The 18,045-nt window shown below is 42.0% G+C and overlaps 1 protein-coding gene across 1 annotated transcript; it reads left to right on the forward strand.

Moving 5' to 3' along the window:
• Window positions 1-49: 49 nt before the first annotated feature.
• On the forward strand, window positions 50-16,804 carry KCNG4 (potassium voltage-gated channel modifier subfamily G member 4). Its single transcript, XM_052686464.1, has 3 exons — window positions 50-509; window positions 1,349-2,148; window positions 15,329-16,804. The coding sequence occupies exons 2-3, from the start codon at window positions 1,399-1,401 to the stop codon at window positions 16,112-16,114; spliced, it is 1,536 nt and encodes a 511-aa protein (XP_052542424.1). The 5' UTR covers window positions 50-509; window positions 1,349-1,398; the 3' UTR covers window positions 16,115-16,804.
• The last annotated feature ends 1,241 nt before the right edge of the window (window positions 16,805-18,045 follow it).

Genomic DNA, 18,045 nt, shown 5'->3' on the forward strand with positions numbered 1-18,045 from the left:
TGTCTCCATGTTCCTACTCAGTTGCTGCCTGCTGCCTGCTGAACAGACAGAGGGATGCTGGAGAGATTATTGCTAAGCCCTTCCCCCTTCCCTCTCCCCTCCTCTTCCAGGACCACACTGACAGTCCCAAGGGAAACAGGAGAGACAGAGGGGGTAGGATCCTGCAGCTCTCGCTCAGCACATTTCACCAGAAAGCCCCATGAACCCAGGAAGAGGAGCTGCCACTCAGGACACTGACTCTTGAGCAAAGGATCTATCAGTACAACATATAATATATGAACACGTATGAATATTTTCCCCTTCCAGAGGACATAAAAGAGGAAAGAGACTTGGATCTCCAGAGTGCTACAGCAATTCTATTTTTTTTTTTAAATTTATTTATTTTGTAATCAATACCATTAAACATCCCCAGGTCTTTCTGCTGGATCGTAACTCAGCTGACCAGTTTGCAGCATGCATACTTCACCTGCGGGGAAGCCTGGCAGCGGGCTGCAGCCCGAGGCACAGTGGTAAGTAACTTGGGGGAAGTTTCCTTATGATTTTTGTAGTTTGCTGCCTTGGAGTAATGAATTCCTGTGAATCTTTGGAGGGATTTGTTCCTGAGAGAAGGAAGGGAAGGGGGGTGTCTTTCAATTGCTTTTCTCTGTGAGCTGGTCGTTTTCTTTCTGTCCTTGTAACAAAGTTTTCTATAGGATGGGTGAATGTTCCCTGTATTTTCTCAGTAATTTGCAGTGACGTGAGACCGAGCTGATAAGAATACTTGTCATTTAGAAAGCAGTTTACTCTTAGAGCATTGAACAAACATGTACTAGTTAATCCTTGCCATGGCTCTGCGAGGCAGGCAAAAGAGGCGAGCAGTGAAGAAAACAGGAATTAGAATCTGAGCATTCGAGTTAAAGCAATTAAGAACTTTGCATCCAGCTGATGGCAGGTAATTGACCACTCTAGTAACTATTAAGCAGCTTAGTTAAGTTAGTGTGTATTCAAGGGTTTACAGAAATTAGAGAGCCATGAGACAACTGCTGGAAAATGAACAATCCAGCAACGACTGAGATATTTTAGAGCAGAGGCTGATCTGCTCTGGTTTGGATTTGCAGGCGTCCGACCCTTTGCGATAATTATGAACGAGGCTTTAGCTCTCCTCTGTGCCTGTGTGTTGCCAGACAACCAATGAGGCTGCAAAGCAAATCGCATTCACAGGCTGCAGATTTCAGGAGGAGGCACAGGGGTGACTTTTACTTACAAACACTCATTAAATTGGTGGTTTAGGGAAGTACCCGAAGCACCCTTTCTCTTGCAGTAACCTCTACTATGTTTTCTCCTTCCTCACGCATCTTTTGGCTGGCAGATAACCCCGGTCTGATGCCATTTCGGATGTCCCAGTGAGAACTCTTAGAGATGCCTATTCTCTCTGGAGGCAGCGACCAAGACTATAGTAACATTAGCTACGCTTCTTGTAATTCCTTGAGCCATTTCTTTCCTGTCTCCGTTGAAACTCCTTCTGTCAAAGGGGTCCATTACCAAAGAGCCAGGAGGATTTACCACCCTGATCAAGCCTCTGCAGTCGATCTAAAGACAGAAATTATGATAAATGTTGGAGGCATCAAATACCTGCTACCCTGGAGCACTTTAGATGAATTTCCCCTGACCAGACTGAGCAAACTTAAGTTTTGCAGCAGCTACGAAGAAATTATTCAGCTGTGTGATGATTACGATGAAGACACCCATGAGTTCTTCTTTGACAGGAACCCCAATGCTTTTGGGATGATTGTCAGCTTTCTAGCAGCAGGGAAGCTGATGCTCTTAAGAGACATGTGTGCCTTGTCTTTCCAGGAGGAGCTGAGATACTGGGGGATTGAGGAATCCAACCTGGAGAACTGCTGCTTTCGAAAATTATTTCAGAAACTGCAGGAGCTGGCTGAGGTACGGAAAGAAGAGGAGCTCCGGAGGAGCAAAGAAGCTGCATGTGTCCTGGATGAGAAGACCAAATTTGGGCAGTTTATGAACAGACTCAGAGATATGGTAGAAAATCCTCAGTCGGGACTCCCAGGCAAAGTCTTTGCTTGTCTGTCCATTCTCTTTGTGGCCACCACAGCTGTAAGCCTTTGCGTTAGCACAATGCCAGATTTAAGAGCTGAAGAAGACAGGGTAAGTAAGTCTTCTTTAACTGATCTGACTGTAGAATTTAAAGTGTGTCTGCTTTGCTAGGTATGCATCCTTAAAAAGATAAAACAGATACAGAAAATCCATAGTGATGAGATCTGAAACTGCTCTGAAATGGAATTTTCTACAACAGAAAATGCAGTAATAGCTGAAAGTACTTCTGTCAGTTTCAAAAGGATGTTCAATTAAGAATAATTTTAACAAAGTAATTTACTAACTGTGAGCTAAACTACAAGAACGTATTTCTGGACAGAACTCTCACGTAGCATTGGGTTCCCTTCCCAAAAAGCAGTTGCTAGCATAAGTTATAAACTTGTTACACTGAGACTCTCCGACTCACACTGAGGAGTTTTCAGCACACTTTACTCTTTGGTTACAAGCAATCAGTCCATAACAGCAAAAGAAATACTTTCTATAACATGCAGCACTAATATCAAATACCAGCTGAACTTCTAACCACATATAGATCCTTTTAGTAGGGTCAGCTGCAGTAATTCAGGGCAAACTGTCCAAGCCTGTATCATACATGAAGGATCTTTTCTATAATACTGTTGTATTTTAGCACTGCAAAGATCTGTTATTCCAATTATAACATGGAGGAAAGTAAAATCTAAAGTTATTTCAGATGCAGTAACGCCCAAATTTATCAGATAGCTTTGACTAATCCGTTTAATTAATCCTTCACTTCATTAGCAAACTGTCCTTCTGAAAGTGGTGAGAAAATAAACTCCCTGCCCAGCAAGATAAGACATCCCAAAAGTATTCTGCACTGATGAATAAAGACATTTTCACATTTATAGCACATTACGGTATGCACCACGCAAATATATGTGCCTACTTTATTGCTCAAGCAGTAATTCAAGGCAGCACAGCTACAGCAAGGACATGTTACGATATGTGATGTCTTTCAATGAAACTGAGGACTGAATAACCTTTATTTGCATAAGAAGACTACTAACTTTCAGCAGTAAGTCTGGTGCTCTCGCAGCTCTCCACAGCTATTACTTCTGGCAGAGAAAACTGATACCCTGCTCCAGTGCTTCTTCCAAGGAAACACTTTAAAGAGAGCACATCTTTCTTAGAGTTAGATGTAAAAACATTACAAGCCCTGCTCTGGGAAGTGCTTCGTGCTAACTTTGTTAATGGAAGTTGCCTGATGGATTTTGTTGTCGTTATCCAACCGCTGCAGAAAAAGCTTTTGTGAATACTTGCCATGAAAAAGAAGCACGTGTTATTTCAGATCTCAGCACCATGTAACATGTTGTGTGCTTTTAAAGCTAATTCTCTGTGTTTTAGAAAGGGAAGGATTTTCAGGTTTGTAAGGGTATCTGGTCACTGAAGTATTGCTGCTTTCCATGGACCCCCTATAAAGCACAGATAACTTTACTTCCCAGAGACCTGCATCTGTATCACTACTTTAAAAACAAGCAGACTGGATTGAAACAAGCTCTAAAGTGAGAGTGCTTGAAGTGCAGGGCAGAGCACGAAGGCTGAGCTTGGTCCAAGGCATAGATTTATCCAAATAGTTGCAAACATCTCACAGTTTACACTTGAGGCATTAGAACAGTGCACCTCTTCGTGGAGCCACAGAAGCACAGAGCACAGTATTGAAAGCCTGGTTATTTGAACCATTTAAAATTATGCCAGAGAAAGCACAGGGGAGTATGTGAGACATACTGCCCACACCCTGTGGAAAAGCAGAATATCAACTACCAAATATTTTCTATCTCCAAATTCTTAGCCTGCAATACCTAGCATTTTCCTACTGGGATTTCAGAACAGCATTTTAGCAACAGCAAAGCAAACCACTAGCAGAGCTTAACTGATGAAAAAGCCCACTTCTCAGTTGTGACTCCCAGGGAAACTGCACATCTGCATGGAGATTTGTTACTCAAACCTGGTCACTGACTGACCTCTGAAAGCGACTCCAGCATGAGGATGTGCACCAGCAACCTGGGGCAGGCATGCAACACCTCAAATTTTGGTTCTGTGGGCTGAATTTAAAAATCCCATGATTCCCTTTTGCTTAGCAACAGAAACAGTCAAACTCCTCCAAAAAAGTTTCTGAACAACGTGTAATTTCACCTCTGAATCTAAAGATGTCCCATTCTGAGGTTTATTCATTTCTGAGCTGAAGTTTGACTAAACCTCTATGCTATAAAGGTGCTTAGAGGTATTTTAAGGATCTGTATTCCAATGTCACTTACACTGGAAATGGAATGTATCCATTCTGAAATACAAGCAAGAAAGGCTTTACCTCTGGTGCGTTTGTACCACTCGGGGCTCCTTTTTCCAATCATCACAGCTGTCACACTAAGAGGATGAGAACTGGCTGGGTTCCAGCACAAGGAGGATCAGATTCAAATGAAAGAAAAAGAAAAAAAAAAAGAAAAGGAAAAAATAATACAAGGTGACTTCCATTTCACTCAGAGGCTGACGCAGGCACATGAAATCACTCGTTCTTTCAGCAGGTGCAAAGCCAGGGCTCGTTCAGAAGGAAGAAAAGCTGCCTCGGCAGGCAGGAGAGCAAACAGGAGTGCTCACCATCCAAGGGAAAGTGAGAACTCCGGTCTCTGGGAGAGGGATGGCAAGGAGCCAAGGCAGGAGCATCTGCACCGGGGAAGCCCATCACCCTGGCAACCAGAGGGAGGGATGGAGCCATCCGCATGGGGAGCGCAGGGCGGGGGCTGGCTGACAGATCAGAGCGCAGCCCAAAGTCAAATAAAGAACGAGGCACTGGAACTGACACCGTGCACATCTGCCAGAATATTTCAAACAGCATTAGGAACAGGAAGAAAAAGCAGATAGAAGAGCAAACAGTTCTGTATCGTGTGAGTGCCTGATGTGAATCCCAGCCCAGAGGGAACGGCCCCAAGCGAAGGAGGCCAAAAGTTTGGGAAAAGTCCAAGGGTAAATCTGTGAGGCTCTATCTCAGGTCTGAGTCTGACCATGAAACAGATGCCACACAGCTTTATCTATGTATTTGTGCCCATTCTTAAGGGAAAGCAAACTGTCTTCAGTAAGGAAGCAAATACAGCATCACCAAAATGTAGTAATCAAGGCAGATATGAGTGTGGGGGTAGACAAGAAATCATACTTGGGAGTGAGGAACTGTCATTTTTATTGATCCAAACAGGTATTGCTGGCAGCATGAGAGAAGCGCTGAGCTGAACCACAGACTGTATTTAGGATGAGAGCTGAAATTCTCTTCCAATGAAGGAATTAAGATGAGCTCATTAGAGTCACGGCTAAAGTCTCCCCAAAAGTCAGTCCCATGCAAGAGGTACAGCCAGGATCCAGGAGGTGCAAATGAAGTAGGCACTGCTCAGCACAGATAATCCAAAGGGAAAAAAACCATCATTACACCTGTGAAATATGGAACAAAACCAGCACAGAAGGGCTCAGACAGGACTGTGCTTTGAAGCACCCTTGGGATTTTCTTTTGGAGGAGATTTCTTTTAATGAGTCCCAGAAATCAGCTTTCTCTGGAGAAATGACTCAGCAGAAAAGGTGCAGCAAGGTCTTTTCCTCAGGAAAGATAAGCAAATTAGGGTCAGTGAAAGAAAAGAAAGAAGAACCCCCAGACATTCCCATTAGCTGTACCTCAGCACAGTACAACCACAGCTTTTCTCCTGGTGCAGAAGCTCTCAATGGGTCACACTGATGTGATGTCCTATGGCCTCTGCTGAGAGAGAAGAAAACATCTATCCTCTGTTCTCCAGTGATAAATGAGGGGTCAGACATCATTACTACTAATTTTTGTGTTTGCCCATAACTGATCTTGAGAAGCTTGTAAGTGCTTTCTGTACTGCACAGATAACCTAATGAAACAGAACCGACATGCGATGCACCCAGCATCGTCAGACCTCATGATTTTATCTTGGACCTAAGTATATTCATTTTCTGAAGTTCCAGCTCCTGCGATCATTTGATTATGTAGAACTCTAATTCATTTTAAACAACATGCTTTTAGTCACTGATTACACTGAGAATCCAGAAAACATGAGAAAAAAAAAAAGGGGGGGGGGAAACAGGCAAACAACAAAGAGCAGATATATAATAAATGGAACCATATTTTATTATTTGTTCTTCATTCTGTGCCATTATTCTGGAGGCCCCGTTGTATGTTTTCCAGTGTTTGACATCGCTGTCTGTATCACTGCACCTACCTGGCTCAGACCCCAGAGGAAACTGTTGAGAAACACATTTTCTGTAAAAGTAGAGTTTCAGCGCATTATAGGAGAAAAGGCAAGGACTTCCTGGGGAGACAAAGGAAACCAGACAAGATATTTGCTTCATGAGGGTTACTATCACCTGGGCTAAATGGGGTAATTATAAAAAATCACACTGACTTTGGTTAAACACAAACTTTAGTTAACTGGTTAAAGCACGCAAATTTTTGTCAGTGTGAAGATATGCTCACTGTGTGAAGATAGACACGTATGAGACAGAGCCTCAATATTCAAGCTATTAAATCCACTGTGAAGACATTAGAGCAAAATGCTCCAGCCCTGCCCATAACCTGCAAATAAAATTAAATCTCCTCAGTGCATTTATTAAAGGAAAACTTGAAGGACTTGGGAGTGACTGGAGAAGATAATAATCCTTATGGAGAATGTCACATAGAGGTGTACAAACCCAGTCCTACTGCTCACAGTCTGCAGAGACAAGACTCTCTGTCAAAGTGTAATTTGGCCAACTGGCAAAAACAATCACCTGTGGTAAATTGGATGAGACAGCTGCGTTTTGACAGATACCCCTGGCTACCAATTGCATAACTTTTAAATAACCGGGGCTAAGCATTGATCAAAAAAGAATTTTCTAGCTGATTAGCCAGGGTAAAAGGATTTTTGCTGAGTAATATCTTTTTCAATGAGTAGCAGTTCAGAGTACTATTAATAAAGCTGGGCACTATTCAGAGAATATGTGCAAAGAAGGGTATTTGTCAGTAACTCTACGGTCAAATGCATCTTCTAATGCAAGGCATAAATCACACAAAGCATGGCCCGGAATGACTTGCTCTGTAGCCAAAAAATTAATAAAGTTCTGACTTTCAGAAACACTTAAAATACTCATTTAAAAGTGTAAAACCAGAAAAGTACATGTCCATGCCTATCTGTAAATTTATCAGTATATGGAAATGACTCGGTATCACCTGGGACAAAATAGAGCATTAAATCTAATACGTCCCCCATTAGTGAAGTTTACCTTGCTGAAGCCCTGCTCTACACAACCAATGGGCACCTGTGGGGCGGATGCTACTGAACACCTGTGTCAGTATACCATCACTGCCACACAGAATGATTATCTTTGGAAACTCTGGACACTCCATTTCAGTGAGTAAGTGGTTTTTAAAAGCTGGTTCTGCCAGTTCAAGGTCCAACATTTGGAAGGCACAATCTGACATTATTAGTTCGCCTTAATTTCGTCCAGCTTTGGCTGTATCTCAACAGCCATGGGACTTCCAGCTTGCACGCTATCCTGGGGGGACACCCAGCAGCTCCAGCTGCTCTGCAGTGGGCTGTCACCCAAATGCAATGTGGGACAGCACATGTGCTTCTCACTGGGGATCACAATTCCTTTTCCTGCTTTCAAGTTTGCGATAGCTACAATGGGAAAAAACCTGTCTGCTTTCTCCACTAAAGTCAGCTCGGGAGGTTCAGCACAAGTGACTTTTTAATAAATGCCTTCTTTGGGGAACTGGATATTTCCTTCTGCAGCCAAGGACCTCTGCCATTGGAACATGCTATCTGAAATCAATGCATCCTCCAAGTTCATAGGAGTAACGCAGCAAATACTAAAAACAAACAACCACCCAAATTTGTACATTCTTTAGAAGTTTCTCTTACTGCTGCAGTCAAATTAGAATGTGGTATTTTAGTTCTGGAGATGTTTGAGCAGATCTAATCATTAATTTCACAGCACCAGAGCTGTGAACTGCATATGTTGTACTTATTCCTGCAGTGTCAGCTCCTCCTGTTAGCGTGAGTATTTATAACAAGTTCAATGCCTGTACACAGGTACAGAGACAGACAGACTGCTGCAAAGAACTTGCAATGCAATGAGGGAAGAAGTGAGAAGGAATAATAATAGGGCTAAAGCTATCATCAGAAGTAAAACTGGAAATTGAATCTTTCTCCTAAGTCCCATATAGATACCTTGTCATTCTGACTGTACTGTTCCTCACAGTTACAAAACGAAGTCTGCTAAATTTTCTACTAGAGAAAAAAAATAAAAGATAATGCCTCCACATCTCTCTCCTAATAAAATGGTCTGGGCTCACCAATCAGATTGAAATGCTTCAGATTGATTCTTACAATATTTGCAGAATAAAGAACCCAAGCATAAAAGTTAATTGAAATATTTTATTTCAGTTACATTTACTCCCCAGATGAGATAACCTGTGCTGGGTACAGAGATGATTTCCCCTTCCCTACGTTCTTGTAATGTCCACATTCATATAATCCCACTATTAGTTTAGTTTCCTCAAATGTACCAGGTTTAGTAATTGTTTTCATAAGTCCAAGTTTCTTACTTATAAAGCAAAGTAAGTGGAAAATTGTTCTGTGATCAGAATACACAGCACTCCTTTAACCAGCTTATCATCCTGTAAATCAGGTTACAGTCTCTCTCTCAGCAGGCAGTAAACCTTTTGATTTTATTGCATCTGTCTCTAACTATAATTCCCAGTACTGGAGTGATCCATCACACGGGCTTTTCAAGTTCTCCCTGACCATCATTTGATTCAGCAGCACGGAGTTTAATTATTCAAATAATAGCAGCAATGCGGTCGCAGTGATTCAGCAGTACCTGCAGCACTGCAGCTGGATCCCACAGCTCCAGGTAGGCAGGGAACACAGACTGGTACAAGACTTCCTAACTGAATTATCACTTTACTGCCAAAAGAAATGGTAAAAATGCTGCAGAGAGGGATAAGAACCCCTGGGAGATGGTTCAGTGTCTCAGCTGCACAAAGAGCTACACAAAGGTGTTTTGCTCCACCTTAACCACTCTCAGACTTGTAGACTCACTCCTGAATCTGTGGGCAGGCAATAGCAAGAACTGAAGCTTGCTTTTTCACTATCACATTAGCTTGCATTTTTTTCACACAGAAGGCATTCTCTGGGGACAAGATCCAGATCAGGATGCATCTGTAACCTTGAGAAGTGCAGAAGGCTGGAAGACAGCACCGTGCCCAGGAAATAAGTCAACCTTGGGCTTAGAGAGGAAAGTTCCTGCGAGTTTTACTTCTAAATGCTCCACATCCAGGGCTGTGTTTTGCTCTGCATGGGCTGTGTGGGCAGCCCCAGGAGCAGTCAGTCTGGCTGAGATCAGCCTCCCTGCTAAGCACTGGGTAGCTGTCAGCTGCACACGTCAGCAGAAGGCAGGCTGGTAGCCTGGATCCATCTGCTGCCATTTCAATGGCCACTGGCCACTGTCTGCCATACAGCATGTGGATCAGACAGAAAGATCTGAGTGCTAACTGGCTTATCTGAATGTGGTAAATAACATTTGGACACACCAGGCTAAGTTCAGCAGATGTGGATTGTGACCTTGCATCAGTAATGCTGCCAGGCATGCTGGTGTGAAAGATGACGTTCTGGCAGCTTGTCCTTCAAATGCAGAGTGCTAAGCAGGACCAGGTCCTGCCAACCAGTATTTAAGGACACTCCTTTCAGGCTCCACTAGAAGTCTGAATTAGAAGAGTCATGTATATTGCTTTACTGAGCTCCTTCCCTGCTCCATTTTGAATGACTGCTTAATGTTTTCTGGGTGACTGAACACCAAAACTGCCTTCACTCTGAAGCAATCACAGCTACATTAGGGTAGATCTAACTGGGAAGAGGTTCAGACCCTTTCTGTCCATTGCTCATTTGCTTTATGATGGTAAGCCAGCTGCTTTCCATAAAGGTATCCCACAAAGAACAACATTTGCACACAGTGATTCAATCATGACTCCTAATTCAGCTCAAGGACTTTTATCAGCCCAGCTTCCTAAGTAATGTTACTTGCTTTTCTCAGAAGTATGCTGGATAACCAACACATGCACACATTGCTGGTGTAGACTTTGATTTCCTATATGAAGTTTTGAAAGCATTACTCTCTGCAGGGATGATGTGATTCTGAAATAATCCATATATTGACCTAGCAGAGCTTATTGGCCAAGTGCTCTACAAGCACTGGTGCAACTTGGGGCACTTAACTAGGAAATGGACAGTGTGAGACAAGAAACACATAAAATCACTAACATCATCATTAACTGCATTAACTGGCAAGCACAGAAAGGAGATCACGAGCAATGCTGCAGGTTTGCCTTTTCTTTATCTCAGGCAGCACTCTTTCATATGCTGTGGGAAATCCCAAATTACACACTATGGAAAACGGGTTCAGAATGCTGCCAATGAACTTCCACTGAGAGTCATCCATTGGAAGGGCAGAAAGTTGGTACCACAGCCACAACATAAGCAGTTGGGTGCACAACACTGCTGTTCAGAAACCTACCAAATACTGCTTGCTGGTAAGCTGGCAGCCATTACCTCACAATCTGCATCACACCACTCATTTCCATGGTGCTCTATAGAGGACTACAAAGAATGGATCTGTTCCAACCAATACTGGTGAGGTGCAATGTCCAAAATATACATTCTCACTGCTTTGTATTTGCTTCAGCATTTATTTAAAAATACCTTGCAGTGGATTAAAGGGTAAACATCCACTTCAGAAGGTACTGAGGTATATCTTCAATGGTAGGAAATTAATTGGTGATCAGGTCATGATTCAGAACAGGTTTTCCCTAGCATATTTTAATTATAAGATGCTTCAGATGGCAACCAAGTGGGTCACAAATGGCCAGTGCAGAGCAGGTCCTGAGGGCATGAGAACAGCTCTCATCTAGTTATATATAAATGAGTTTATAGTAGTAACTTTTTTTTCTTGTCTATAAAGTGCAACCAAGTACAATGCATCTGAAAACCAAGGTGGGTGGACGAGGTATTTATTCCACAAGGGAGCAATGCCACTCTGTCTGGGCACTGCTACCATTATTGGTACATGTACAGACATTATTTTCACAAGATGAGATTTATGTCTGTTGTAAAATATGATAGTGCTGCATAATTTTGAGATCTGGTTTTATTTACTGTCCTAGATGTCATTATGCTGTAACTAATGTTTCCTGGTCAACTAAGAGGGCAATTGGCTGGAAATTTATATTATTTATCTTATCTAGTGAGTGGCACATATCTCAAGCTTATTTAACTTGAATTCACAGTTGGGGAATAAATTTCACTCCTATAAAGTCACCTGTGCAATTGAGATTTAGATGCCACGCATCACCCTGGCATCAGAGGGTGCTGAATTCCTGAACCTCTGATCCTATCTAAAGAAGGCACTGCATGAAGGCTGCAGTAAAGCTTTCTGGGACCCCGATGTTCTCCACTATTAGTGATAGTACTTTCTCTCACTGTTTCTACAGAGATCCATTTTGCTTAAGCTTTTGTTTCTCAGGCTGTCAGGATGGGCACTGGGCTGATGAGACTTAGCACAACTGTTCTTACTTTTTATTATCAGCCTTTTTTTTTTCTTTCATATCTAAAGAGGCTTTAGTAAAAGCATCCTAAAATGAGCATTTTCACTGTATTATTATAAACATCCCAGTAAATAGAGCCCAAAAAAATGAACCATTACCTTATACAGCAGAAAGCAATAATGAAAAGGAACTATGAATTGCTTATTATCTTGGGTGCTAAAGAACTTTGAAATGGCCACTTTACCTCTTTGAGGTGGTTTATAAATCTAAGAAATCATTCAATATTTCAGCCATCAGGCTCGATATATAGCTTGTTACATACAAATCATTGTGTCCTTCATTGCTGAACCTAATGTTCTTTTCATACAAATGATCAATACCAGGCTCTCTTTTTATTACATTTATGCCATACGTTGTGGAATTTCAGCTGGAGACACGTTCCATAAATCCTGATAAATTCTTGCATTGCTCAGAAGTAAATCTGCAGGCTGTATGAAGCGTTGGATACTCAGACTGCTAGCTTTGTTCTAACTGATCTCCCATCAGAGTCCGTGACAGTCAGTGCTGGCTGATGCTACAATAGTGCAAAGCATCTCAGGTTGTGTTGAAAAATCCTACCCCAAAACAATTTTATAAATAAAAGTTCATCTTTCCCTCACACTCATGGTCAGTGCTGCATTAGTCTGGAGCTTTTGTAAGTTCTACTATACCATGATACAGAAAAAGAAAGAAGTCGGTGATAAATTTGATATAAAAATAATAGCCCAGAATTCTGCTCTGGTTAATGCTTAGAGAAACAGAGGAATGTTTTTGTTCTGCTTTACAGTCATTGATCATGAGAATTTCCCAAATATGTTTGCTTTGTTCAGTGAGAGGCGAGATATAGAAGCTGTTGTGCCACAGAAACTCCCTTATTGGCCATTTATGCAAAACACCCCTCATGGATCAGAATATTTGGCCTGCAAGTTGACAGTTCACTGGAAGGAGTTAACGTCCAAAGGGAAGCTGGCAACAACTGCGAACGTGAGATCTACCACTGACACACAAGTACAAGTATTTTGGAAAGAATATGGTAGCTGAAATCACTGTGTTATTCCACCAGCTTTTTGGACAATAAAATGGAACACAGAGCACTCAGGTCTGAAATTATCCAAAATACCGGAGAAACAGAAACTGGCCTTGGTATTTAGTCTATCTCCCCGTCTTACTGTCCCAGTATTTGTTACTTCTGAACGGGATATTCAAAAGGATCAAGAATCTTCAACATTACTTGTGTTAGGGATATTCCATATAAACCATCTCACACGTAACACACAACAAATGCAGGTATTCTCATACAAGCATACTGGATAAAATTTATCTCCCCGTGTGACATCGGTGAGCCTGTTCTCATCAAATCCTACAGACCCTGGGTCTTCCAGTCTCTTTCCAGACTCTGGCAATAGAGAGGCCGAGGTATGAAACGTTTGTGTCAGATGTTGTATAGAGATTGACTAACTAATGGTATGGCTACATTGTGTAATGGAGTGAAATAGTGCTGGTGGGAGATGATAGCCCAGCTGTGTTGTTTACAGTGCTCAAATGAGATACTTCCATATAGAACTACTGTACTGCATGGATAAATCAGTTCCCTCTGAAATAAACAGGGCTGGTTTTGCAGCGTGCCTTCATACCACGTAGGCATTTCTGAAGCAAACATATCTTTCTTCTTCCATCTTCCAAAAAAAACCAAAAAAGCAACCAAAAAACCACGAAGCCAAGAATTCACTGCATTAGTCAGTGTCAGAGACTGTGATACTGTACTGTAACTCCTGGTTTCCTCAGCAGAAAAAGAGACCAACAGACGACTTGAATCATACACTTCTACATATATATTTCTCAAGTGTCTTTTGCAAAGCATATAAAAAAGACAAAGCATGCTAACAGGGGAGAACTCACCATCCTTTACATCCACAACTGTGCACAAAAGGAAAATAAAATGCACATCAATGTTCATGAAAAATTTGCTTTGAAGGATGTTCTGCTGAAAAACAAACATGCCTTTGGGAAGCTGATTGCACAAATTGCCTTCTCTATACATAAATAACTGAGGATGGAGAGAATAAAGCTCCTAACCAGCTCTTACCATGCTGCACTGTGACACTGCATGTTTAGTTCAGATCTAGATTTAGTCCTAGATCTTAACAGTTAAAATTCCCAGCAAACAATTTTTTTTTCTTGCATTTTCGAAGGAAGGAATAGGGAAAGCTACACAATGATCTGAAAGCAGTGTCTCTGTAGATGTGTAAAGGTGGATAAGTAGCAGATGTAGTGGAAATTCACCCCAGTTAACAAAAGGTAAAATAAATCTTGATGGTAATGATGAATAATTCAGTAGTGTGACCAGAGGTGGGTGTGTGCAGAGTGCAGGCTGCACTGTAAGAGCAACTGAGAGCTGAGACAAAGTGAGCACCTCATAGCACAACTGCTGATCACAGGCAATCTTATCAAGCCAAGTCAGCAACAACGCGAACAGCTCAGCACTCCGGGCTCTGTCGGGGCAATGGCTTCAAACAGGGCTACAACCTCATCACCCACACATGACTGTAGCAGGACTGAGTCTGAGATTATTTTTAAGTGAAAAATTATGATTCTGACACTCTACTGTGCAGAAAGATGGAAATCCCCAAGGAGTGCTACAGAGCTACGCTGTTCTGAAGGCTAAGCCAGGTAAAATAACAACAGTAATAACAATAACATACAGGGTGCATCACAGTTTTCTTTGAGGAGTCTCAGCCAATGATCGTAACATGTGAGAATGCCAGAGCTACAGGATATAAACAATTCCTGAACAAAGAGAGCTGCTCTCTCCCAAGCTGTAATTCAACACAAAGGGATGCTCTCAAAAACATCACATTGTAATGCAGAGTGTAACTGAACACTGGGACAAGTTTAATTAGTCATAGGGGTATGTGTTTCCCGCAGAGCTTGTAATCAATACTGCTTGTGAAATGTGGCTGAGAATGGATAATACTGTTTCAGGAACTGCTCCTGTATTCTCTTGTTTACCAAAATAATCAGTTCATTGTTCATAATCATTGTTCATATAGAAAGAAACATGATTTGTATATGATGTAACTGAGCCAAAGATCCAGATGACTTAATGAATAACTCTGAGCCACTTTTAATTGCACCAGAGTATATAACATTTGCAAAAGCACCACGCATTAAACAGCACCAGAAGTTTGCAGACATTCAAGCATTAATCTTTCTTTTGAAGACACACTAATTTTTGTGCAGACTTATAAATCAGTCAAGTTCAAATATACGTTTTTTGAGAGCTGGAAGTTGGACTGATTTGGAACTTACAGCTGTGTGTGCAGACTTTAGGGAGAGTTGAGCCTTTCACAGGCTCACAGAAGAGCTTCATTCATTTCAAAGAAGCAAATAAAACAAGCACGAAGTACATCTCATCTGGACATTTCATGTGCTTAATACCTCCCATATGCCATTGAAAAACAGCTACCTGCTAGCTGGGATGTGGTTATTTCTGATACTGGTGACTTGAGTTGATAAACATTTCTGCTCCTCTAATGTTTTATATGCTGGTTTGCAAACAGTTCTTTTCTTTAATTCTCCTTCCTTTGTGTGTGTCAGGGTGAGTGTTCCCAGAAGTGCTATTACATCTTCGTCATAGAGACCATCTGCGTGGCTTGGTTTTCTCTGGAGTTCTGCCTCCGATTCATTCAAGCAAGGAGCAAGTGTCAGTTCTTCAAAGGGCCCCTAAACATCATTGATTTCTTGGCTATTTCACCCTATTATGTTTCCCTCATCTTGGCAGAGGACGACTCAAGTGAAACGGATGACAGGCCAAGCAGCAACACTTATTTGGAGAAGGTTGGGTTGGTGCTACGTGTTTTACGTGCCTTGAGGATCTTGTATGTCATGCGCCTTGCCCGGCACTCCTTGGGCCTGCAGACCTTGGGCCTCACCGTTCGCAGGTGCACACGAGAATTCGGCCTGCTCCTACTCTTCCTATGCGTGGCTGTCACTCTGTTTTCTCCTTTGGTTTATCTTGCTGAGAACGAATCTGGCAAGGTACTGGAATTCACGAGCATACCTGCCTCTTACTGGTGGGCCATCATCTCCATGACCACCGTGGGATATGGAGACATGGTGCCACGGAGCATCCCAGGTCAGATGGTGGCTCTGAGCAGCATCCTCAGTGGCATTCTCATCATGTCCTTTCCTGCAACATCAATATTCCACACTTTCTCCCATTCCTACTCGGAGCTGAGGAAGGAACATGAACGCCTGCAGTCTCGGATGAACCGAGTTAAAAATGCCAATCACTCTGGTGAAAGTGACACCTTCAACGAGACAGACAGCTTGATCCTGGAGGAGCCAGTATCACCCATCAAATACATTTACACAGGGAACTAAGCCTAGCTCTAAAGCATTCCCAAGAATAGGATACACGTGTATGTCAACATAACACACAAAGCAAAGCAACAAAATACATTACGCCGCTATTTTTCTCTGCCAGGAGATGTATAACAACGCAGCACAAGCCAATGCAGCTGGCTCCAGCACATCACAGCACAGGTGGGGGTTTTGAGAATGTCTAAAGTCAAAAGCTTATTCATTAACAAATATTCATTCAATAGGACTAATGATAAGATTCAGCTTTGTCTCTGCCAGTTACGTATCTTGCTGAATACCTAATATTGAATGCAGAGCAAACTAAACAGCTTCTGTTGGCACAAAGACATTTGTTATTTTATTTGCCTTTGAGTTTCCGATGTTCTTTGCAACACCTTGAGCCAAGCATTAGGAAGGATTTTTTCAGGGCTACACACCTGTGTTATTTATACAATGCTCATCATCCAGGCATACTTTAGAAGCCTCAATAAATCAGAGTTCTCTATCTAAGACCACTAACAAGCTAAAATAAAAGCTCTACATGTGAAAGCTTTCCAAGTTTGCCTGTCATCAGATGATCTGTCTCTAAACAACAAATTGCACTGCTGTTGTAAGATACATTCTGTTTGCAAGAGAATTTGCTTGAAATGCAATTGCAGTCTGAGAACTGTAAACATTTCATACTAGACAGGAGAACTTTTCAAACTTTTTTTCGTACACTTATTAAAAAAAAATAATAAAAAAACTTATTGAACATGTGAGATGGTGTTTTGTGGTTGTTGAATGCTGATGGCTTTCCCAGAAAAAAATGTTGAAAATAACAAGAGCTTAGAAGTATTCAAAGGTATAAATGGCAAAAAATGAGAGGAATGATTGCTAAAGGCAGTGGGAATGATTTCCTAATGTAAATGGGAGATGTCCCTCTTGGCAGATCCAGGTTTAGCCAGAAGAAAACAGCAGGACTATACAGAGGTCAAAAATGGGATATTCCAGATGATCTTCTATTATTCAACCTTTTAGAAGCTGTGAATGCAGTTAGTGGAAACTTCCACCAAGACAAGGTCAAGTCTGCACAAACATCAGCTCATGGGTCCTTGGTTTGTAAGCAGATGTGCAGAACGTTGACTCACTGGACATTAGGCATGTATTTAAGTACCGAGATGAATCAAGGCCTAAATTAATTTTTCAATCTGATTGTCAGCTTTTATTTTTCCATTTCTTAAATCCTACCACAGTGCCATGACATTGTTGTGGAGCAAGGCCTCATGAAGTGATCCCTGGGCTCCATTCTCATGCCATTCTCAGGCAGAGCAGCTCACATCCCAGGGGATCCTGCAGTGTCCCACATGGGCGCACACACAGACAGCAGCAGAGTTATGCAACTCCATGGAGGCATTAGGGAGCTTCAGTTTTCAGAGGCTCCCCTCAATGTGCTTTATAGCTTAAGTGCAGAAAAACACAGTTGTTGGCACAGTTTGGATCATGTGACTCATTAATCTCCTAGGTTTATCCTGCTATCGACTCTGATCTAAAGCAGAGAAACTCTAGTGCATTATGGATGGGATGTTCCAGTACAACTGGAGCAAGTTAATACTAGATGGCAGGAATTTATATTTGCCACACAGCGGGGAATTCCCTCTGTTTCATGCATAAATCCACCTGATTTTTACATTTTATTTTCTTGTTTAACTTTTAATTTTGCCAGCAATTCTCTGTAGCAGGACTACTCAGACCTCCCTGATGTGTACCACGACCCAGACCTCCAGGGTCTGCAATGCCACCTGCATCTGACTCTGTATTTCTTTACCACCATTCCAGCTCCTTATGAACAGCCACTGCACACTGCCACAATGCCCATCACACCCCATGTCTGAGGCAGTGCTTGCTGCTGCTCAGTGATTCCCGTGAGAGTTACATACCCTGCTGCAGAACAGTCCTGAAAGACATTTATC

The sequence above is a fragment of the Tympanuchus pallidicinctus genome, unplaced genomic scaffold (genome assembly GCF_026119805.1).
Source record: "Tympanuchus pallidicinctus isolate F22 unplaced genomic scaffold, pur_lepc_1.0 scaffold22, whole genome shotgun sequence".
Taxonomy (NCBI): Eukaryota; Metazoa; Chordata; class Aves; order Galliformes; family Phasianidae; genus Tympanuchus; species Tympanuchus pallidicinctus.

Coding starts and splice junctions, on each gene's coding strand:
- KCNG4 (XM_052686464.1), top strand. CDS start 1,399: ATGCCTATTCTCTCTGGAGGCAGCGACCAAGACTATAGTAACATTAGC. Junction 2,149..15,328: donor TAAGAGCTGAAGAAGACAGG/GTAAGTAAGTCT, acceptor TGTGTGTGTCAG/GGTGAGTGTTCCCAGAAGTG.